Source organism: Sinohyriopsis cumingii, chromosome 12 (genome assembly GCF_028554795.1).
Source record: "Sinohyriopsis cumingii isolate HCF-2022 chromosome 12, ASM2855479v2, whole genome shotgun sequence".
NCBI lineage: Eukaryota > Metazoa > Mollusca > Bivalvia > Unionida > Unionidae > Sinohyriopsis > Sinohyriopsis cumingii.
In genome coordinates, this window is record NC_142972.1 from 102,457,294 (window position 1) to 102,483,792 (window position 26,499).

Genomic DNA, 26,499 nt, shown 5'->3' on the forward strand with positions numbered 1-26,499 from the left:
TGGAGAAAATTGCAGATGCCTCATTTACAGATCTACCATAAAATCTGGGTATTAATCACATGTAATTGTAAGATTATATGGAAAACAATCAGATGCAAGACTTCCAGTAAATGAGGTCACTGTTCCTTTGTGTCTAAGTTCAGTGGGCAATTCATTCTGCATTGCTGGGCCCTGGTATGCAAAAGAACATTGTCTATATATATATATATATATATATATATATATATATATATATATATATATATATATATATATATATATATATTAGATAAAAACTAATTCGAGGCATAACACATGCTCATTTAAAGGACATAACTTGTTTACTTTTTTAATAATTTTGTTTCTGTCTTGTCCTTGTTACTACCCATCCTCTCTGTAATCAATTATCTTTCATGCAAAACTGAAGAAAAACAAATCATTGAAATTTTCCATTGTTATGCAACTACATACACTATACCCCATGTAGTACACTATTTCTCCATACTTGGCAGTTTTGTTTTGCTTGTATGTCTCTTTAACTATTTATCTGTCTGTATGTCCATGTACTAGGCAGGTAGGTAGGTATATATCCCTTTATTAATTTGTGTGTATATCCATCTTTCTATCTCAGTATCACAAATAAGAATAATGCAGAAGAATCAAAATACTAGATTACATAGTTTAGAAGGGTCTCAAATCTATTTTAATGTTATCTATCTATCTATCTATCTATCTATCTATCTATCTATCTATCTTACTCACTTTTCAAATAACACTGCATATGTGTCTGTAAAGCTGATGATATTGAAGTAGCACCTGTCTGGCAAAGTCTTCAGGAGAAGTAACATGGCTGATTTGGCTTCCTCAATTTTTATCACATCCATCAAGCCTGTAATTGATAATTTCTTACTTACAGACTATTGTTTAATCATATAATAATAATGATAATAATGATAATAATTATAATAATAATACTAATAATGAGGACTTTGTATAGCACCTAATCTTTAGAAGTTCTAAGCGCTTTACAACATTAAAGAACACATAAAACATAAAAAACATATATAATGATATGATTACAAAAAACAAACACCATGAAATTAGAAAACATAAAATATATTGAAAATATTTAAGGTAGGAAACATTATTAGGTCTTTAAGTTTATTCTTTGAGTCAAAATAGGTGAGTTTTAAGAGCACTCTTGAATGAAATCACTGTGCCTTTGTGTCTAAGTTCAGTGGGCAATTTGTTCCACATTGCTGGGCCCTGGTATACAAAAGAACATTGTCCATATCTCCAGGGAGCCTGACAAATGCATTTTTGTTTGTGTTTAAATGGGAAGATGGGTGTTTTTCATAATTGGAACTAGCTTAATATAGAAAGAGGGGTGTTTTTTATACTTGGAACTAGCTTAATTTGGAAAGAGGGGTGTCTTTTATCATTAGAAATAGTATAAAATCTTTATCCATCCTCAGCCCTACTTCTACATATTTTCTTTGGTAAATATTTACAAAGAATATCTTTGACAATAAGCCCCCCCCCCCCACATACACATTCAGAGAGAATATCTTTGAGAATAAGTCCATCCCCTATATCTACAAAGGATATCTTTGATAAGATTCCCATCCCTCCAACCTGGATTTACAAATAATATCTTTACAATATATGCATGCCCTACAGAAAGGATATCTTTGACAACAACCCCCCAAACACACATACAAAGATTTACAAAGGATATCTTTTATAGTAAACCTATATCCCCATCATTTTAAAAAGGATATCTAAGAAAAACAGTAAGTAAAAGTGACAAGGAGAATTGTGGTCAATTTATACAGAGCAGCTTGTGTACAGAATAACCTTATAGAGATTTACTTGTATAAAGAGTAACACATGTGTGGGGCAACATTCCTTCTAAGCTGTACATGTGTGCGGCCATGCAGCTGCTCAGACATCCCCGCACAGCTGAATTGTTCTCCACACATTATTTTTGGCAATTTGTATGGATGTTTTATGATGATCAAAAATTTTGCTCAAGTCACCGCAATGCTTCCACAACAGCATGCATAGCATGCACGTCTACCATTTGCTTAGAGGGAACATTGGTGTGGGGGTGTGGGCAGAATTATAAAGAGAAAATGCATATAGGTAATTTGTATCAAGAGTAACTTGTATTCAGAGTAATATGATACAGAGTGAACTAATTTGGAGTAACCTGATAGTGTAACTTGCATACAAAGAAACTTGATGTAGAATAACTTGCATACAGAGTAACTTGCAAACAGAGTAACTTGTATATTGAGTAACTTGATACACAGTAACCTTATTGAATAAAAAGTAAATTGATGCAGAGTAACTTTAATGCAGAGTAAACTTGATACAGAGTAACTTGATAAAGAGTAACTTGATACACAGCAACCTTACTGAATAAAGAGTAAACTGATACAGAGTGACTTTAATGCAGAGTAAACTTGATACAGAGTAACTTGATAAAGAGTAACTTGATACACAGCAACCTTACTGAATAAAGAGTAAATTGATACAGAGTAACTTACATACAGAGTAACTTGATACAGAGTAACTTGCAAACAGTAACTTGTATATCGAGTAACTTGATACACAGTAACCTTATTGAATAAAGAGTAAATTGATGCAGAGTAACTTTAATGCAGAGTAAACTTGATGCAGGGTAGCCTGTATATAATAGCTGGTACAGAATAACTTGGTAACTTGTGTAGAGTAACTTGATATAGAGTAACTTGTAAGTAACTTGTACAACATCCTAATACGATAATCATTTGTGCTCTAAAGATAGTTTTCATCAGACTTTCACCATTGACCTCCACTGAAACAAATGTCAACCACTTACTGGTTAATCTAAAATAAGCATTCCACAGAGGTGTGACATTCAATATAAATAATAAAAAATTGGTCAATACAGTACAACCAAATGAAAATTAATCAAGCAATCAAGCACAATTTGTAATAATTAATTAGGTACCAACCATTTCATTTTCAAAGTTGGGGTGAGGAGCCTTTGACTTTCTTTAGAACCAGGATTATTCTTTTCTTTAACCTCAAGATAATTTTTATTAAAAAAAAACATGAATACATTTCCTTTTTACAAATCATGGTAAGAATATTTTCTTCAAACTACTTGTGGGTGTGTGGGCTGAATTGTTTTTCTTCAATAAATCTTTTGGCACCTCCACCTGAAAATCAAAGGGTTTGATTCCTATAAATGATTTCTTCGTTTTTGTAAGGAAAAAAATGTTTCTTTATTGATCTTTATATGAAGTTCTTCAACATAGAAATACATCATCTAAAGTATAATCAAATTAATGGTTGAATATGCTAATCAACCTTACTTAATACCTTACATGTAATTGTTGATTTAGCCAGTAATTTTTGCATGGCATGAGTGATTGCATTGTGACAAAGAACATGTATAACACAGGTGAACATGTGACATAAAAAAAAAATGAAAAAAATATATAAAAAAAAAACAGACCAAGCCCCACAAGGAGGAATAAAATATCAGAATATATAGTAACCCTGAACCTGAATAATAAGTTAAAACAAGTATCATGCTTGGATATGACTCAAAATTTGATATTATCTTATTTTTATGTCGATAAATTTTTTAAATGGTTGCATGATTAGGACAGATTTTCCTGTGAATGAGTGGGGCTTATGTTAAATAGTATAACTTCCAGCTTAACATATTTCCATATATATTTATGCATAGAGCAAGAAAAAATTTCCCAAGCAATAGTCCCTGGGATGAGTGAACTGCAAGAGTTATTTGCCTCTGTCCTCATATACTCAACACAGTACATTTCTCCACTACATTGCTTATGCCTCTACCAAAAAACCACATGTACCTGATGAAATCTTCATACTAAAATGGGTCACAATCATGATAAATATGCTCTAATACACTGTACATGGCTTCTGAAATAAACATAGCACATAACACAATGTTTCTAACTAAAAAAATCACAGTTACACTTAATATTTTAGCATTATTCGCATTTGTGGTGAAACCTTTCAGTGGACAGTGACCTTCTTTTCAAGACCTAGTTGACTCCACAGTTACATGTCCATTACTATTACAAGTTACCTCCCTTATATGTCTATTGATTATATTTGAGACAGAAGCAAATCTTATCTCCCTAATGCTTCAAATTTTTTAAAACTTATTGCCCATAGTGTCCTCTTTGTGGATGATGCGAGTCTCCAATGCCTGTAGTTACTACACATTATGTGATTACAGATCTGTGTCTATGTTTGTAGTTTGTACACATTAAGCTTTGGTACACAGATGGTACACACAATGTGATGGCAAATGTTATTTTTGTTGTTGTGGGGGTTTAACGCCATTTTTCAGCATGTGATAGGCTATACATGGCGGCCAGTAATAACAGTGGAGGAAGAACCCGGGAAAACCCAGGAAAGAACCACCGACCCATGAGAAGTTACTGGCAAGCTTTTTCACATACCCACATAGGCTGAACCCGAGACTAGAACCCACGCAGACAGAGGTGAGATGGCAGTGATCCATAATGGTGAGCATTTTAGACCACTCGGCCGTTCGGGGTCCCTTGTGATGGCAAATCTGTGTCTGCAATATATACAGTTGGTACACATTATGTGATGACAAACCTGTGTGTACAGTGTAGTTGGTACACATTATGTGATGATAGATCTGTTTCTACATAATGTGAAGTTAGTACTCATATTATGATGGATGTGACTCTACAATGTTTGTAGTTGGTATAAACAACTACAGTCCCTTTTGATAAGTATGGGCTTACAATTACCTTTCCTGGAAGACATCAAACAAGGATAAGAGCTAAAATCCAACAGTGCACATCAGTAAGTGAATAAATGGGATGGGAAAGTTTATGTTTTTAATATTGTTGTATTAACACAGATCTTATAATTATATGCTAAAGTTGATAATTTAACTCATCAGACATGGCATGTCAGGCACTGACAAGTACGCAATGGACAACGATGATCCACAAACAGACTATTATTGCCAGGTGTGAGATGAGTATCCTCACTGTTATCTTTTCAATTAATTAAACTACGATACCATTCTGCACTGCTGACAAGACAATCCATAGCTATTACTGTGAAAATTTAAGAATTGAGATAGAGATCAGAAGTTTTAAGCAGGCAATGGTTTAACCTTCCTGGTTCGGGGCTCTAATGATTTTTAATGAGAATCCATTTGGATATCGGTCAGACAGATATATTAACTGGGGTTAAGTAGCGGGAAGCGATAAAGTAAAGACAGTCCAGAGATAGTTGGTGCTATTTGAAGTAAGTGTCATAAAATGAGTTTTTCCAGAAATAGTTAATATCGGCGGAATTGAGAGAATTATTCTAAGTTAGATGTGCGTGTCTGGCGGTTAGATAAAGTTAATCCTGACTTACTAAGCTAAATGAGGGGTGTGTGTTTTCCAGATGAAAATCAATGTTTTAAGTAATTTCCTTCCAGGCATTAGCCAGTACAAGTTTTTCTGCGGAAGTGGAAGTATTCTAAGAATGTCCTACAATATTTACATAATATGAATTGTTCGAATGTACTGGTTGTATGTAATAGGAATTGTGTAGTCTAGGAGTTTCATGCATTACGTATGATACTAATTGAGAACTGTGTGGATTTATCTTTGCCTTAAATGATATGAATCATGTATTCTAGGAATTTTTGCTTTTACTATGTCTGGAAATGTTATGCCAAAGAATTGATAGTTAACAAGTAGTGTAGTTAGACAAGACGTGAAGTCCATTAACTGGTTCTGTAATTAAGTTGTGAATTCTTTTCAATCGAAAAATAGGCGCATCCTGACCGAGACATATTCCATTTAGTGATGTATAGCCAACAGGGGCGTAGTACAGTTTATTGTGTCTAGGTTATGTCATAATCCATTTGGGAATTAGGAATGCGGCTATCTGATAGGGAAGACATTAATTTAATTTTAATGTGTGTGTGTGTGTGTGTGAGAGAGAGAGAGAGAGAGAGAGAGAGCACGCGTACATGTGATTGAGTACCCACTCAAACTCTGGACACGGTGATGCACAATAAACCCGATGCATGTCTCATGATGTCACCAATAAAGGCATTGATTTGGCTGTGTGCTTTACGGCACAGCTTTACAAGCAGGTTATTTGGTGCTGATGTAATTGGAGTAAAGTGCTTTGCCCAAGAACACACAAATATAGTTGACTCAGGCTCGTCTGATGGTAGGATTCAAACCCGCATCCTTTGATCGTGAGTCCAGTATCTTTCCCAGTGAGCCACCGCAGCTCCGTACGGACAGATGCAATCGCTTTGCCCTGGGATGTTTTCCGTGAAGAAGTTAAAATAAGAGCTTGGACTTATTAAAATAGCGTGATGGTTTATATTAAATATATGGCTATATACTGGGGATTTTCTTCATTATTTTTGTAGGCCGTTATCTCGGATTTACATAGTTATGTTTGTGCTGATGTGCTATTAAACCACACACACACACACACACACACACACACACACACGTATACAATCCCCAAATCGTGCGTATCTGGCCTTATTAGAAATTTAGCGCACGTTTTAAGGCGAGTAAAGGAACGACGAAATGTTCAAATTGCATTTGATCTCCAAAATGGCCAAATACGCTCTGAACACAAACTTTTTTTAGAAAGAGCAACATTCTTAACCATTTAAAAGATATTTTTGAAACTTTTTACTAATGCGCCTTGCCCCTTTAGTTCCGGGTCAGGCCTGTAATCTTAACCGAAGTTACATTGCCAATTTTCTCATCACTAGATATGTGATTTAAGCAGATCTAATTTCCACTTTATGAGGATTAGACTTCTGAGCTGCTTCTTTGGCGATTTTTGGTGCTAACCTATTGAGTTGTTAACACACCTTGATCCCTTCGCCATCTTGTGGAGTGTTGTTAAGCATTGTTTCGACTTTTAATTTACTGCTCAGTTTTCAGGTACAAGAACGCGTGCAGTTGAAACAATGAATAGTGGTGACACGCATTTCCAAGACCAGATGTATAATTTAGCTTTGGGGACTTCTTGGTTTAAACAGTTTTTTTTTCTTCAAAACTACAAGTCAAAGCCTATATACCCAATGGCTTGATTATTACTGATTTCACCGTCACACGCGAGTATATGCGCACACACACACAGACGATAATCAGTGAAATCGAAAACCATTGCACATGGAAAATACATAACTCTATTGAACATTAAAAAAAAGCGAATCGTACATGCAAAATGCACACTGCATATGGAAAATGCAATGAATTAAATAAATGAATCACATGAGTTAGTTTTGTACATTTTTATGTCCTGTTTGCTTATCGTTTTGAAATTGGTAGGGAGGAGGGAGGTACAAGCTACTGGGAGGGACTGGAAATGTTGTCCTTGTCGACTCAGAAGAAAACATATATGTCGGTTTTGTTTGTGTATCCTTTTGTTTCTAAGGCTGTTACTCTCTAGGTATGTCATTTATATTTTTGCAAAGTAAAATAAAGGCACACACTAAAATCAAGCTTCCTTTGGGAACCGTGGTAGTTCAGTTGGTAGAGCGACGAACTCGTAACCTATGGGTCTAGCCCAGGCCACTTGTCTCTCTGGGTCTTTGAAGGGCACTTTGCTCCCATTTCCTTGGCATGATATAACCAATAATGTTTTAAAAGTGCCATTTAATACAATAAAACCAAACACTTTCGTCAAGCTTGTATGCATCGATGTAATATTTACATGTCAACTGATACATCTTAAATATAATCTACCTATAACCACTGCAAAGTCTCCTTCTGTATCATTTTGTGTGATTAGACTCGATTATATGCTGTCTCAATATTGTATAATTTTGTGAGATTAGACCCGATTATTTACTGTCTCTGTACGGCATCATAGTGTGCGATTAGACCCGATTATTTACTTTCTCTGTAGTGTATCATATTGTGCGATTAGACCCGATTATTTATTGTCTCTCTACTGTATCATTTTGTGCGATTAGACTCGTTTATTTACGGTCTCTGTACGGCATCATTTTGTGTGATTAGACCCGATTATTCACTTTCTCTGTAGTGTATCATTTTGTGCGATTAGACCCGATTATATGCTGTCTCTCAACTGTATCATTTTGTGTGATCAGACCTGATTATTTACTGTCTCTGTATACTAGTGTTAGATATAATCTTCCGTTTTGTTCATGCATCACTAGGCAATCGTAAAGATCGCTAAAACATTGCTATCTAAAGCAGGGGTATTCGTGTTTTATATCTATACCTTGTCTACACATTCGTAGCAGTCAGATTCCATTGGATACTCATAAGTTGTAAAGATTATTTGGTGCTCATAATAAGTAAGGTGTCTTTCTTTTAAAAGTGATTAATAAATGAAAGTGGTGTATTCTGGCCCATATGCCTTTATCTGATGCAACATTTTTGACACGTTTGTATTCTAGATTTTAGGTAGTTGACTTTTCGCTAGTCAGAATGTCACTCTGGGAAATAAAGACGATAAGCTGCAGTTGCAATATGTCGTGTCGATAAGATTACAAGGGATATAGCTGACAGGTAATATTCAGTCTTCTCCATGCAGTACTCCATATTTTATGTTTCGTATTGTGATGCATAGGTCTATGCATTAAATCATGTCAAGTTGTTTAGTTGTTGTTGTTGTTGTGGGTGTTATGCCATTTTCAGCACACAGTGGGCTTCATGTGTCGGCCAGTATGACTGGTGCAGGAACAACCCGGGAAAACCACCGCAATATCACGAACCCACGAATCTTTTTCACATACCTATATTGACTGAGCGCGAAACTCGAATCCAGACATAGGTGAGATGTCAGCTATCAGCGAGTGCTTTAGCCCACTCGGCCACCCTGAATTGTGGAAAAAAGGATTAAATATTTGATAATGTAGAACATACATGCTGGAGATTATCATTGGCCATTTTTGCATTATTCTCAGTACAAATGAAACAAGTAATCGAAATATAAATAAACAATAAGATGAGACTGGACGTATTCGTTTGACAAAATATTCATACTCTTATCTATTGATGTGAAAATTTGAACTTGTATCACCAACTTCAACTTCATAAAGTTGTGCTACGAAAAAGCTCGTACAGAAATCAGACAAAGCTGCAGTTTTATATAGATTATCTGTAGCATCATAATAACTGTTGTCTTTGGAAGTCTTTGAGCTTCAAATGTTAGGTATGGAATAAAAACATTTTTATTCAACGTATGTATTTATCACAATATCAAACTCCAATAAATTAATGCTGACATCAGCAATATTCATCAACATGTCCATATCGATGATTTAAACTCTAATAAGTCCGTATATTATTTGATCAGACAATCTGTGTGTGTGTGTGTGTGTGTGAGAGAGAGAGAGAGAGAGAGAGAGACAGAGAGAGAGAGAGAGAGAGAGGGACTATGGGAAGGAACAAATTTAGTGATATTTACCTAAATTAGTTTGAGAGGTGTTAAATATTACTCCGTCCCATATAAGGATCAGCGTGTCCTCCGTCTGATTCGAATTAGTTCAGTATATTAAACAACTTTATTTTTTCATGTCTGTAGCTGAAAGTGTGATGCTCGGAAATGCTAGCCGCATGGGAACAATTTCGCATATCCATAGTAGGTGGTTGTTGTGGTTTGTCACATATCCTCAAATTTAAGTGAACTTAACTCGACCTCTAGTATACATTTGGTATACTGCATATTACACTTAGTAATTAAAAAAGTAAAGAACGAAGGAATAAAGAAAGAAAAATACTAAATTATCAAATAAATTCAAATCTACTATTGTGGTTTTTATAAAGACCAACATTAAAAAGCTCATGCAATTCATGTTGTTACATATTAACCAACATATAAGGACCACCTGCACATAAAGGACAGTTATTTTAACATCCTTTAGCGGGGCCTTCAAAGACATTTATATGTAATAATAGATTTTCCTCTTTACTTTAACAACCTCTTTGGAATGAATATTGCAGTCACCAAGAAAGGTCTGCATTCTTTAACTGTCTAGTCAAATTTGTCTTTATGAAAACTATAGTATTGAAATCATTCAGTTCTTGCATTTAGCAGAAGCTATTCCGTAATATTGTAATAGGATATGTGTTATTTGTATTTAATTCTCCATTGATAGCTTTGTGAGATTTTAGTAATTATTTCTTGATTATGGAGAGTCAGTATTGGGACGATATTTCTAAACCCGAATAATTAGCCAATTTCTAGGAGCAGACATCATAATGTCCAGTATTCGTGAGACTATGTATGGATAATTTCCTCCCTGATTTCTTAACATATGGAATTCTCTGGATATTTTTGGATAAACCTACTGAAAAACTTTACATTGAAATAATGAATTGGGTGTATGGTTCATGTTTTTTGTTGCGCCGCGTGAAGCAGCAATATTCGGCATGGAAAGGCTTACCTAGGAATCATACAAACATGAATGAAAGTTTCGGATGTGTGGTCATTACGTGATTAGAAATAAATTACAATATTATTTGTGCAGTTAAAAACCTTAAGCTACTACGAAAAGATAAGCCCAAGTTTTCCAACTTAATACTCATACATGAGAGAAAGAGACATTGAGAGAGAGAGAGAGAGAGAGAGAGAGAGAGAGAAATGAAGATCAAGAAGAAGAAATACATAAAATTAAATAATCATAATACGCGTTTATGATAACATTGTGCACGCGAATATCAGACACTTCACTCAATTCAAATACACGAAGAATACGGAGAAAGTGCAGTTTGAACTATATACACTATTTGTCTCACTAACTTTTCCATCCTTGGCAAAACATGAAAATTTAAAATAAAATAAAAACAGAAAAAACTATTGTGTACGAACGTTTTTATGGCCTGTAACTCGTACACAAATAAGAAATTATATAATTTGATTAAGATATATGTATTTTAATAAATTGTGTGCAATTACAAACATTTTGAGACGTATTTTCAACATATTCGTAACATTTAATAAAGGAAACACTATGTTGTTACACCAAATATTTTTATTTTCGTCAAGCAAATCTCAAGGAAAACTCTGATTTGGCTAAAAATGTGCATTTGTAACTTACCCTGACCTACATATCGGCCTTTTGTTTATACTCACAATTCATTGAAACATGAATTCATACAGGTTTTTTTTGTTGTTCATGAAGTTACGCCCCTCTACAACAATAATTCCAACTTATCTATTTGTATGCCTATCAAAACAAAACACCAGCTGTGTTGGTTAAAACTGACCCTTCTAGTACCAACCTCTTCTGTAGGCTTAGATTATTAAGCCACACGTATAAATACAATTTATTATGGTGGAACAATTGATAACTAACAAACCGTACTTTGCAGAAGGAAACACAAAGATAGATTTTTTAATTGTTTTTTTTTTTTCGGGAGGAGGTATTGAATTCTTTTCCTAGAATCTTTGAGAGCGTGTAGACTTATTTTTTGTTATAAAATTTAGACTAACTATAGACTGCAACTTTAAATCCCTTTGAAGTTAAGGACCAACCTTCGCGTGCTGTGATTTTCTTTCGAATCAGGATATATTTTTAATTTACAGATAAATTATTTTTTCCAATAATATAATTAGTATGATCAGTTATTTATTTTCTACAAATATTACCAAGAATATTTTTTTCAAGCTATTTAAGGTCAGAATCTTAATTCTCAACAAAATCCCATGTCATCTCCTAATTCTCGTCCCACTCCACGCTCCCCCACCCAGAAACGAAAATTATATGATCGCTCCATTAAGAAAACAGAATGTGATAGACACAGGCCCCAAGCAAAGTGGGAGACATGCATTGTTCCTGTGTTAAAGTGGTCTCAGCTCCCAAATGGATTGTTTACGGTTTGGTGGTTTAAAATTTACATTCAGGTCTGAAGTTCAACTAGGTAGTTTACCACATACTATGTTAAAGCAATTTTGTAAATAACTTTATGCATGTTATATCATATGGACATAATATTATTTTCACTTCTGAAGCCTGCATCAACAAATCGTATTCCATCGTTATTCTTTACGCTTAAATTCTTGCTTTCCTCCTTACTTTTCTACTTGCTGTCCTCAACTTAAAATTAAAAAACAACTGTTAATTTGGTAATCTAAATGCTCACATTAGTGTACATAGAGTGCTTGTTATCCTCTCATACACGCGTCATCACAAAAACTAGAAACATCTGACTAATATTCTTCTTGTTGTACTAAGTGATAATATTAACTACGTTAGTAACAGGTTTTATTTGTGCAAATACTAATAATAGCCTTGAAACTAACTGCGGCATGCTTTGAAGCAAGTTCATTATTATTGATTCGTTCTTAAGGGTGGACAAACAAGTGCTTTTGTTTTGACGAACACGTATCAGCAGAAAATAAGGGTGTAGCTTGTGCTACACTTTTTCTTTGTATCATAATATTAGGGACATGGTTCAAATCCTTACGCCCCGCTTCTCTAAAATTACAAGAAAATACATTTATTGTGCAGATGAACAAGCAGTGTTGTGCAGGGCCGGCTTTAGGCCGATTCGACCGATTTGGCCCAATCGGATGCCGACTCACAGGGGCTCCGCGCGTTTGTAATTTTTAAAAAATATATCTAAAGAGAGAAAGTAATTTTAAAGCGATGGAGGAAAATATTAAGTTCAATATCGTATAAAACAAATATTAAGTTCAATATCGTATAAAACATATTTAAAAGTTTATTTTCAAATGCCGTACTCACAGGTGGCCCCGCGCGTTAGAAATTATAAATTATACGTAAATCCAGCCCCCCTCCCCCCGAAAAAACAAACAACAAATATCCAAATCGGGCCCTGCGTCTGCTAAAGCTGAACCTCTGTGTGTGTATGTGTGTGTGTGTGTGTGTGTTTAGTCAGTCTTTACTGCCTAAACTTGAGATAGACAATAACGGTGCACCAGTCAGTAGTAATACAATAACGGTGCACCAGTCAATAGTAATGCCAGGAAGATTATCACAACTGACACGTGACTCAAGTCACTAGGGGAACATTATTAATACAGGAGCTGTGACCTGATACGAAAGAAGCCAACAATGGCAACAATGAGTGAAGATTTGATAGCTTCAGACGAGATAGAAGAGAATGAACAAACACTATTAGAAGGTCTTAACTGCCCACTATGTCTGAACGTATTTAGGTCTCCTAGATGACTACCGTGTTTACATTCGTTTTGTCAGGATTGCCTTCAGTCTTATATATCTAGCACTGCCTCAATAAAAGGTACTGTAAAGCAGATCTGCTGCCCAATATGCGAAAATGTGGCTTTCTCTGGAGAATTTTCTTCAGACAAATTGGTTCATGTATTTCCTCTTAATACATTTATGCTTTCTATCCTATTGAAATCAAAAGTGAAACAAGACCTTGTGTGCAACGCTTGCCAGACTCGGGACGTCATCTCTCCAGCTGAAGACTTGTGTACTGTATGTGACGAGGCGCTATGCAGTCACTGCTCGAAAGTGCACCGAAGCCAACGATTGTCAAGCTCCCACGCTATTCTGAAAATTGTAGACCTGCCAAGCAAAGAGGAGTCTGTTATACAAAATAATGTCATGTTCAACTGCACGGAGCACGCGTCCTTTCCTGTAGAGTATTACTGTCAAGGTCATAACATTCAGCTGTGTGCCAAATGCTTCATCGCCAGTCATAAAACCTGTTCAGATGTACTTGAGCTGATCAATGAAACACCAAATATATCAGACGCATTGAACCAGCTGAAAGAGCAGATGCAAAAGATTGAAAATCAGTTTAAAAAGTTTACATATATCCATGTATCAGGTATGAACAAGCTTGAATCTGAAGTCAATGATTTGACTACTGAAATAAGGACATTAAAGAAAACAATTAATGATGTTTTAGACGATCTGGAAAAGAGAGTAACAGAGGAAGCTAACAAAATTGTTTGCAAAGAAAAGAAGAGAATAGAGCAGTTGAACCGTGGCCTCCAATCTCATATCACGGCAATTCGGAATTCAAATCTCGTTGTAGAATCCGCCAGTAAATATGCAACACAGACTCAAATGTTTCTGCTTAGAAAGAAACTTATCAACCGGCTTTCAATGACCCAATCTCACACTGATGAAAAATACTCGACGAACGAGATTCTGAAGTTGCAGTTAGAGGTCAATCCACAATTAAAACAGATCGTTGAAATTTCCAGGTGCGAAATAGGCAGGCTATTGATAAAGAGAAATGAAAGTGTGGCAGAGCTTGTCACAGAGATTAAAGGGTTAAATAACACTACATCTCTGTACACTAAAGTGGCATTTATCAGCAATAAGCATCTGTTGCTAGTGGATAATGGCAACAGGCTGCTTTACCTCCTGGACTCTTCATATAACATTGTCTGCAGTTATACATTTCCAGGTAAGCCTTGGGACGTTTGTATGGTAAATGAAAAAGTAGTGGCTGTAACTTTACCAGAACAAAAATCAATTCACTTCCTTTCCCTCAAAGATAAATCGATCGCCTATATCAAGCAGATACAAACCGAATATGACTGCTACAGCATTGCTACATACAATCATGAAGAATTGGTAGTATCTGGACACCGTGAAGACGATACGTTCTACTGGACTATTATTACCCTGGAAGGCAAAAAGAAATCATACCATGAGTTTGACGGTGATGATTCATGCCAGACCTATATCACTCTTAATACCTTCAAGTCTCGTTTGTATATATCTGTTTCAGAAGACGATTCTCTACTTTGCTTTGGTTTGGATGGAATGATACATTTTAGTTTTACACATGACAATCTGAAAGGACCACAAGGTGTTACCGTGGACAGAGATGACAATGTGTATGTAGTGGGAAGTCAGTCACACAATATCTTCAAACTTTCTCCTGACGGTTTCATTATTCAGATCATCGTGAATGCAGTTGAAAATAAACCTTTTGGAATATGTTTCGATCAGACTGGTGACAAATTTGCACTGACTCATGCAAGAGGTATAGCTCTCAGTTTGTACACACTTGCAGACAGAGACTGGTGACATTAGTAGATAAATATATATGTGTAGATACATATCATTTAGCATATAAAAATAATGCTGTTATTAATGAGCATTCCACATTATGTATGACCCGTTTGTACATGAGAGAACAGAACTGAAAAGTGCATTTTTCAACAATGACTTAATTTCTGATTTCTTTGATTTGTTAAAGTTGGTGCTTGTGCAAGCAAATACGTGAAGCTGTTTATTTCTGTTCTAGTTATGCAGCTTAAGTACATCTGACTATTTTAGTCATTATTATAGTTGGTGTTTATATATTTTATGTTCTGAACCATTTTCTTTAACTCCATTCAGTTATTCATTGATTCAGTTATATATATATATATATATATATATCCACTGTGACCTCTAAACAAGTTAAGCGTAATTATAATACAAATATCGCTGCACATGTGCTGAAGGCTTCTTTTGAGTATTCCCAAACTATGAGCAAAAATAAACAAGCGCAAGAGCCTTTTGTATGACCAGATATTCTTGTCATTAACGTGTTCCTTCGACTATTACGGGATATAGCTAATTAGTATCAATTTCATAGGAACTTTCCATCCAATACAATTAATTCTCTTCCATATTTTACGATAAGAAACAGACAAAGATAATTTTGCTGGCAAACGTTCTCTGTCAAACAAAAATATTTGCAGTTTTCCCATCAAATATTTAAATTACTTTGGGCATCTTAAATAACAGACAATCACAACGAAAATAAAAATGAAATACTAACGTGGACACAAATATCCTTTACAGAAGGTAAATTTTATTTGGAAATAGTATTTTGATTCAAGTTTTTGTTTTCTTAACTGCACAAGATGCCATCAGAAGTACAAGAAACTGAATTTACAACACTCGGAATAAAATGTGTGTACCACGTGCTTTCTTAATTCACGATTGCAGGATGAGTGATAAATTCAGTTAAGAACGATATACTGTTTCCGGGCAAATAAATATTCTATTGCTGGTTTCGTTTATTTTTTTTTTCTTCTAGTCATTTGTCTTCTTGGTATTATAAGGATATTTGTTTTGTTTCGATACGGCATTGCAGCTTGTACCTTTGTAGCAGGAAACCGTTATCAGCTTGTACATGCCAAATAAGTTCGATTAGGGTCCAGTCTGGAGGGTTAGCAATTAAATAAACGTAATAAGTAATTGTCTGGTTTATGTTCACGATGATTTCCACTAAATCATGAACTTGTTATTTGTGTTGCAGTAGTTGAATATACTGAATATATATCAGCTCTGTGTGTAGTCTCCACTTTAGCAGCTTAAACTAAGAAACAAGGTAAGGTAAAACATAGCAAGAATTCAATTTTCCAAAATATAAATTTACTTCCCTAAAATATAAATTCAAACAAAGTGAAGGAGTATGAATTCCAAGAATATTATCTTAAATGTACTATGAATTTCACATTAACCCGGAAACCACCCAATGGTATTCGGAATGAAGGTTCTAATGTGACTATGTGCTAGCACCACTGAAGGAACGGTGTTATTATCCAAGCAATTTTACTTCAAGGTTATTCACTGAAAGTAGGATATCGCTAAAGTCCTTGAAATGTTTGCATAATCCGACAGAATTATTTAAATGTTAAAGTCCTTGAATAGTGTCTGATAATCCACAACGTACTGTCTGTTTTAGAATAAAGGTTTTTCTCAACTCTGCTAATTTAACGAATAAATTATAAATAAATCGTACATACTCTCACAACTCTTACAAATACTGAGTATAACTGCAGAATGAGACGTTGTTTATTTAATTCCTTTATATAGCCACCACATACACATCGAATCAACAAATCTTGAATCGCATAAAAAGATTCTCGAACATTTAAATCATTAGTTTGTGAAATAACTTTACTAGTCGTGGTATGACTTCCTCTAGTGTTTGAGCCAATTAACAGCTAGGGTGTGCATGATATGTCTACAGTTCAAACGTAATCCTAAGATCACATGAAGTTTTCGTTGCCTCCATTAAAAATAATTCTTGGCGTACTTGGACAGAAATAGTTGTTGCCATGACCTTAACAATCGGTCTTGATTTAAGAATGGAAATTTCACAGCGTATTGCAGATGTACTTTTGCTGTAATACAAGCCAGCCACTGAATTTAAAGAATAACAATATAAAAGTCATAAACCCAAATGACTTAAATAAAACTATATTATATATTAATATACAATACGGATAATAACACAACAAGTGGTACTTAGCATAGACACAACTCGTCTAAGTTTGGCTGCTTGTCGATCTACGTTGGGGCTTATCTAAACTTTAAGCTTTGCAGAGAAGAAAATTAAAATTTATAAAAGATGTAGAAATAAAGAAAATAAAAATATTATTGTAAAACTCTGTTTGTTTTGCTTTACAGAACAAGATTTTAATCATGATGAAAGATTTTCGTTTCTTTGACGTTTATAATGAGAAATTCGAAGTTATGTGCTAAGAATGAATATACAGGAAATTGTATTGAATCATATATTTCGCCTGCTTTGTCAATGCATATTCCAAAACTTTGCATAGCCAGTTTAGCAACAAAAGTAGGTCATTACAACCACAATTTATTTTTATGTTTGTTGACCTAAGTGATAAATTTTAAATGCAAATGTGAAAGTGCATGACCATTCGTGCAACAACGTCCAGGAAAATGAGGTAACTGATACTTTTAGCAAAGCAATTTTATTTGCTGAGAGAGAGAGAGAGAGAGAGGTTGGGTTTCGTAAATATGACAAAAACGAAATCTCTCCCATTTTTTCCCCATTGTAACCTTGTAAAACATAACTGTTTGACCAATTAAGTACATGTAAGACATTTGGGCTTACATATATAATAAAAAGTAATAATTTCTGAGTTGGCAATGTGCCTACGTTCCGTAAATAGTGCACAGGGAATCCATATATATGCTCAAACAACTACTTTTATGTTATCGTTGAAATTATTGACCTATGTTAATATGACTACTCCGGGTTCGAATGTAGTCTGTATCTATTATATATTTGTCCTCTCTTCTTCTGGTGGTGATCGTTGGCTTAGAATGAAGGAGGGTCACGATACTGATTTAAAGTAAATTGATTATTCTTTAGAATATAAGCAGTATGGTGTGGTTGTCTGTATTTATTTTTGAGATAGTACAAAGTAAGTAACCTGACATTGATGTGTGCCAGAAAGTAAAATCTGTGACCCATGAAACGTTGATTTGTTTACAGCTCAGCATCTAAAATATACGTTTAACCTATGACACGAACTTGAATGTGAGTACATTTTTGAATTTTCTATAGATTAATTAACACATGAGATTATAGCGATCAAGAAGACAAAGAAATAAGACATGACAAATATAATAACAGACGAAACAGACCTATTTCCAGCATGTAATGGAGCGAGGATGATGGTGGTGGCTCTCAAGATGGTAAACCACAAACGCTTGTTATTGAGAATATTAATGGCATAGCTGATATCTTCCTTTCCTATCGATGTCTACAGCAACTTTATTATTTCAGGCATATTATATACAAACTAACATTCGTCAATTTTTTATCGCGTTCCGGCCTTCCTCTAGAGAAGCCAACCACACCTATTATACCTTATATTACGTACTCCATTAGCTTAAAAAGTCCTTAAATACATGCACAAATAAGACTTAGTATGGCGGAATAAAATAACAACAAACAAAAACGTATTTTTAAGACAATAAAACAAGAATCGATTTCTGATTTTTTTCTTCAAAAACAATTGATGTGTACATGACATTATAAAAGTGTTGTTTCATGGGGACCAACTATGGCATTATAAAAGTGTTGTTTCATGAGGACCAACTACAGCAATGGAATAGAGGCTTCCAGTTATGTTGTAATGTTATATCTTATATATCTTTGAAGTTAGCGACCAACCATGTGGAAGGGGTGGGGCAGGAATTTGTTTCGAACGAGAATACTTTTTGGTTTCTTTTATTTCAATATAAACTAGTTTCACAAGTAATATCCTGCGTCGACAAATTAGTTCTTTTATCCAACGAACATGTCAAAGAATATCTTTATCAACATATTTCGGGGCCGCAAAACCCTGCCCCGCAGAAAGGTACCAGGCCACATTACCTAACCCCTTCCTAAATTATATAGTTAGCCCTTAAACAACCATTATAGGCTATGCATACGGTTTAATAATTAAGGAAGGTTGGATAGTGATTTTATTTTATTGCTAAGCTAGAATATTAAACACATTAGGGAAAGCTGTTATCTGTGCTATACTAATATAAAGTAAAAAACCCAAATGACTTCAATAAAATTATATTATAAAGAGAGTACCTGTGACAAATTTTGAAACAGGTTCAGCATTAATAATCCGTTCATAATCGAGGATAAATAATTTGTACCCATTTTAACAAACAAGGCCCACGCTGAAAATAAGGGAGTAAGGGTCGTTACAGACCGAGATTGTGGGCATTGTCCAAAATTTACGTTCCGCTTTTCTAAACAAGAAAGTAGACATTGAACACAAGAAACACAATGAGTATATATTTGTCCGCGCTTAATTCCATAATCACTGCCTGTTTTTTTACTGAGAGCAAAAGAGGATGCAAGTGAAACATAATGGCAAACCAAAATGAAAATTTTTCTTCTTTCACGCTTGTAATTTAATACAAATGCGAAGGTCTGTGTTAAGAATGAACCAAAAGAAAATTATGTTGAATTCTGTTTCACCTGCTTCGATTGCATAGTATATAATGCCAAAACTTGTCATAGCGAGTTCAGCTAATGGGTGAAGATTTAGCTACTGACGAGATTGAAGAGAGTGAAGCAGCAATGTCAGAAGATTTGAACTGCCCACATTGTACGATGGTTTTTAGGTACGACTACCATGGTTGCATTCGTTTTGACAGGACTGTCTTCAGTTACACATATTTAACAGTCTCTATTAAAAGTTATGCAGTGCCGTTCTGCTGCCCAATGTGCGGAATTGTGGCTTGCTCAGGAGAATTTTCTGCATAAATTGGTGCACGTATTTCTTTGTTATAAGTTTATGATCTATGTAATAATGAAATTTCGGTCGAAGGCTTGTATATAACGTTAGCAGAAAATATATTCATAGATTTGTGTTTTTATCGGGTTATGCAACTCTCTACAAGAGCAAATCGAACGTTACCATTTATATGCCTTTCAAAACAAAACACACGTCATGATGGCTGAAACTGACCCTAACAGCACCCCACCCACCCCGCCTTCATAGCTCGCTTTTCTTTAGGCTTCATATTCCTTTGTTACCTCACTATAATATGTTTTTCAAATAATATAATCAATATGATTAGTTCATTTTTTCCCCTCCAAAATAAGCAAGATATTTTTCCAGCTATTTATAGCTTGGATTTTTTTTTTTAAAAGTCCCAGGTCATCTCCCATATTCATCTATGAACCACGACCCCCCCCCCCCCAACACACACACACACACACACACACACAAATTGTATGATCGGTCGATTAAATAGATATATACATGCGACTTAAGAAGTATGGACATCTGAATAATACTCTTCCCGTAGTACTAAGCTGCAATATTGACTATGTTAGTAACTCGTATTATCTTTGCATATACTAATAATAGAATGGAGAGTAACTGTGACATGTTTTGAAGCACGTCTGCCTTTATCGATCCATTCGTAATCGTGGATAAATAAGTGCGCTTTTTGACTAACATGTTCCAGCAGAAAATAAGGATGTAATATTGATATAGACTGAGCTTTTGCTATAATATATCATTCACTATATTACAATACTCGGGACATCATCCAAAGTGTTACGCCACGCTTATCTAAGTTACAAAAGAAGTCATTTGCAGTGTTTTCTTTATTGTGTATCTGTGTGTGTGCTTATTCAGACTTTAGTGCTTGACGTGAAACAGACAATAACGGTGCACCAGTCAGTGGTAGTACCGGGAAAATTTATCACAACTGCCACGTGACTCTAGTCACTAGGGGATATTAATGGTATCACGGTACCAATTGTTTTTTTTTTGCATATACCTCAATGCAAATGTTTTGTGAAATAAATATACCATCTATCCTACCTTAGCATGCATGTCACACACTGTCATAGAGAACAATGCTAGACTGTCAATTTGACAAGGACAAAACCAGGTACTCCAATGCATTTAAGAGAGATAACTCTGCTGGAACTAGACAGACGTAAGAGTTATATAGTCACAACAGACACATTTTCAGCCATGAGTACCAAATTTTTAAAAATATCATAAAAAAATACAAAATAGGATCTAGATAGGAATTAACATAACCTCACATGTTGCCAAGAGGTACAAATGTTTTTTTATTTTTTTTTAAGCCCAACAGAAAGTACAACTCTTACATAATGTACCAATCACAGCTAGTGTTGTTCTTTATTTCTGAATGCAATCTTCCCTACACATGGACTTGCGCAATTGGTACCGTTATACCTAATACTACAAAGAGTCTTGAGAGGAAAAGAAAGAGACCAACAATGGCAACGTCGAGAGAAGACTTGATAGCTTCGGACGAGATAGAGGAGTTGAACCATCAGTCTGGAACGATTTGAACTGCCCACTTTGTTTAAAGGTATTTAAATCTCCAAGACGACTACCAAATACCATGTTTATACACCTTTTGTCAGGACTGTTTACAGTCACATATATCTAGGCTTGCCTTTGTACAGGGTACTGTAAAACAGTTCTGTTTCCCAATATGCAGAAATGTGGCATGCTTTGGAGAATTTTCTACAGACAAATTGATGCATGTATTTCCACTTAGTATTCTTATGCTTTCTGCCCTAATGAAATTCAGATAGCAAGTGAAAGCAGATCTAGTGTGCAACGTTTGCCAGATAGAGGGCGTCGTCTCTCCAGCCGATGATATATGTACCGTATGTGTAGAGGCGCAGTGTGGTCAATGCTCGAACGTACATAGAAGTTTAGGACTGTTTACCAGTCACACTGTTCTGAAAATTGAAGACTTGCCATGCAGACAGGAGACCGTTCTACAAAATAATGTTAGTTTTCATTGTACGGAGCTTGCGTCCTTTCCTGTATAGTACTACTGTAAAAGTCATGAAACTGAGCTATGTGCAAGATGCTTTATTGCCAATCATCAAAGATGTTCTGATGTAATTGATCTTAATAATGAAACACTGGTATGACTCGGACGGGTCGAACCATGTGAAAGAGGAGATGAAGAAAATTGAAGGTCTGCTCCAAAAGTTTACAAATATCAATGTACCGCTCCGGTGGCCTAGTGGTTAGAGCGTCCGCCTCGGATGCGGGAGGTCGTGGGTTCGATCCCCGGCCGAGTCATACCAGAGACTTACAAAAATGGTACTAACAGCTGCCTCGCTTGGCGTTCAGCATTAGGAGGTTAGTGTTAGGACTGGTCGGCCTGGTGTCAGGATAATGTGACTGGGTGGGACATCATGCTACATGTCTGCGGCATGATGCCCCAGTGCTAGACATCACTACAAACTGCCACATTGCAGACATCGTAGCGATATGACTGAAAAATTGTTAAAGTTACGTTAAAAATCAAAATCACAAATCACAAATCACAAATATCAATGCATTAAATCTGAGTAAACTTGAATCTGTAGTCAATGATTTAACTATTGAAATAAGGATGACCTAGAGAAAAGAGTGAAAGAAGAAGGTAGTACAATTTTAAACGAAGAAAGGAATAGGATAGACCAATTGAACCATGACTGCCAATCTTATATAACGGCAATTAGGAATTCCAGTGTCGTTGTGGAGTTGACAAGTACACATGCAACTCAGAATCAAATGTTTCTTCAAAATAAACTAACAAACCAGTTTTCTATGGCCAAACGGCACATTGACGATAAGTGCTCGAAGAATAATATTTTGACATTGCAGTTAGAGGTAAATCTACAGCTAAAAGCTATCACTAAGATTCCAAGGGATGAAATAGGTACGTTATGGACAAAGAAAAATGACGAAATCCTAATTATAAATGATGGATTCAAGCCACTGAAAGAATGTATAGCAAAACTTGTGAACGATAAAGAGATAAAAGGGTTAATGAACAATATACATTGGTACACTAAAGAGACATTTTCCGTCAAAAATCAACTGTTGCTAGTGGATATTGACAACAATATGTTTTATTTCCTGGATCCTTTATATAACATTGTCTGTAGTCACGCATTCCCAGGTAAACTTTTCGATGTCTGTATTGTAAGTGAAGACGCTGAAAACGTAGTAGGTGCAACTCTACCATCTGGAACATTAGTTCAATTCTTTTCCCTCAAAGATAAATCGATAACATATGTCAGGCAGATACAAACAATATGTCAAGCATTCCCACATACAATCATGAAGAGTTGGTAATATCCAGATTTTGTGATAATATTAAGTTTTACTGGAGTATTATTACTCTGGATGGGAAGGAAAAATCCTACCATGAGTTTGATGGTGAAGGTCCACGCCAGACCTATGTCGCTCTGAATGCCGTCAAGACTCGCTGGTATATATCTGTTTATAATGACAATTGTCTCCATTGCTTTGGTTTAGATGGAATAAAACATTTTACGTTCACACATCACGATCGCATAGGACCAGATGGTGTTTCTGTGGACAGAGATGATAACGTGTACATAGTAGGATGCAGATCCCGGAACATTTTCAAACTTTCTACAGTCTGTTTGCTCATTACGATAGTAGTTTAGTGGGCCACCCTAGCCTCAAGGGGACTTACCATTACAAACAGGGTATATCAACTCTAGCCTCAAGGGGAATTGAACATGGGGAATTTTAACATGGATGGGCTTGCCTAGACTCAAGGGGACTTTAACATGGTGGGCTTGTCTAGCCTCAAGGGGAATTGAACATGGGAAAAGGTCGTAGGCAACTCTAGCCTCAAGAGGAATGGAACATGGGGAATTTGAACATGGTGGGTCTGTCTAGGGACAATGAGAATTTAACATGGTGGGATTGTCTAGGGACAATGGGAATTTACCATGGGAAAAAGTTTTTTTGTACCATGGGGACAATGGGACTTTAACGTGGTGGGACTGTCTAGGGACAATGAAAATTAAATATGAGAGATTTATATAACACAGACAATAGACAAGAGACAAACACAGATACAACAATGTTTGGGGGTTAGGCATGAAAGTCAATTTCTTTTCGAGACCTATGAATGTCCCTGAAAAGGGCCTTTGGGTTTCTTCTTCTTGTTCTTTTTCTTCTGCTTCTTCTTCTTCTTCTTCTTCTTCCACTTCTTCAGCCATCCCCTTATCTTTCGCACTATTCCTTTCTTCATCTTTATTTCTGACTCTGGCATCCAGTCAGGATGACCTATCGCTCTGAATTTCTCCTGTAACCTTATCCAGTTATTGTTGAGTTTCTCAAAGCTTTCTTTTGCCTTTCTATTCTCTTCGTCTTTCCTTTCCTTTGACCATTTTTCCTTTATGTTCTTTACCTCTTGGGTCAGCACTCATCTCAACAGTTCCTCGGCTTTTATAAGTTGGTCTAAACCCCATTTCACGTATGACCACTCACTCCACACCAAGATATCTTGTAGGAAGCATCTCACTATCGTTACATTATCCAGAGCTTCCTTCAAGCTACCTACTCTCACATAGGGAGGGTCAATGCATCCTCTTATTTGTTTCTCTTCTTCTTCTACATACCGTCAAGGAGATCCATAGCTAATTCACACTCGCACTTGTCTGGTCACAAAATCCTTTGTAACTGGATATTTCCATTCCTTCTCTAGTCTTTCCACCACGTATATTCCATCTACTATCCAGAAATAGTTATGTCTCAAGTTGTTAAACAACTCTGTCACGGCCACCATCTTCGTTGTCGTTATTCCGTAGAAGTGCGCGAACGACGAACGCTATGAGTTCTTCTGTGTAAAGCACGGACGTGAAGGAAAACATGCCTACTTTTCTCTTCTCATATTATCTACTATCCACACATGGGAGAAGCTAATAACATAACTACAATCTACTATCATACACGCGAATAAGCCAAATCAAACCCAAACTCTACTATTCCCACACGCTAAGAATCAGAGACAAACCCATCATTTACTATTCACACACGCAACGAAGCTAAACAAACTCTTACATTACTATCCAAAAACCCCATTATGTACCATCAACACACCAGAAGAAGCCAAATCAATCCCAAACTATACTATTCACACGCGCAAAGAAGCATTAACAAGCCCAGCATTTACCATCCACACACGCGGTGATGCCAAATCAAACCCCAAATCCTACCATTCACACACGAGGAGTAGCAAAATCAAACCCTAACTATACTATCCATACACGCTGAGAAGCAAAAATATAACCACCATTTACTATCCACACACGGGAGAAGCTAATAACATAACTACAATCTACTATCACACACGCGAAGAAGCCAAATCAAATCCTAACTATACTATCTATACACGCTGAGAAGCTAGAAACATAACCATAATCTACTATCCACACACGCAAAGGAGCAAAATTAAACCACACACTGGAGAAGCCAAAAACATAACCACAATCTACTATCACACAAGCGAAGAAGCCAAATTAAACCCAAACTCTATTATCCCCGCACGTCAAGAATCAGAAACAAACCCATCATGTACTATTTACACACGCAAAGAAGCTAAACAAACTCTTACTTTACTATCCACAAACCCCATTATATACTATCCACACACGCGAAGCAGCAAAAAACATAATCATAATCTACTCTCCACACAAACGTACAAGCGCACTTACAAAACCCAAACTTACCATCCACACAGGTAAAGCAGCAAAATCAAACCCATAATCTATTATCCACACACGCAAAGCAGCAATAATCAAACTCAAATCTACTATTCACACACGCCAAGCAGCAAACACATAACCAAAATATACTATTCACACACGCGAAGCAGCCTAAACATAACCAAAATATACTATCCACACACAGGGGAGTAGCAAACTCAAACCCAGATTATACTATCCACACATGGAGATGCCAAACCAAACCAAAAATCTACTTTCCACACACGCGAAGAAGCCAAATCAAACCCCAAAATCTTTTATCCGCACACGGGAAAAAGCAAAAACATAACTAAAATCAACAGATTAAAACACGCGCGAAGGAGCAAACCAAACTCTTACTTTGCTATCCACAAACCTCCAAATTATACTATCCACACACACGAAGGAGCAAAATCAAGCCCACAAGTGAAACTACATTGGTAATCTAACAGATGCCTTTTCATGCTAATCGTTTATAGTTATGTGGCTCTAACATATTAGAATTAGTGAAAATAAAACATTTTCACGTTTATCAGCTTTTAACATTTTAGTAAATTCTTACGATGCTTCTATTACATTATTACAGATTTTATGCGATGGGTTTGAAGCAGTGAGTGATATAACTAAATAGTTAGCAAACCTATCTATCTTGTCTGGG

General features: G+C 35.7%; 2 protein-coding genes across 2 annotated transcripts in view; one reads left to right on the top strand and one right to left on the bottom strand.

Moving 5' to 3' along the window:
- LOC149787126 (von Willebrand factor A domain-containing protein 5A-like) overlaps positions 1–26,499 on the bottom strand; it is a 62,946-nt gene that overhangs the window by 22,623 nt on the left and 13,824 nt on the right. The window contains exon 2 of the mRNA XM_089976048.1: positions 742–868. Within this exon, the coding sequence (XP_089832174.1) occupies positions 742–863 (122 nt within the window). The 5' untranslated portion in view covers positions 864–868. The remainder of the gene's footprint in view (positions 1–741; positions 869–26,499) is intronic.
- Positions 12,998–16,029, top strand: LOC149787127 (uncharacterized). The gene has a single exon (XM_089977640.1). The coding sequence runs from the start codon at positions 13,373–13,375 to the stop codon at positions 15,041–15,043; it is 1,671 nt and encodes a 556-aa protein (XP_089833766.1). The 5' UTR covers positions 12,998–13,372; the 3' UTR covers positions 15,044–16,029.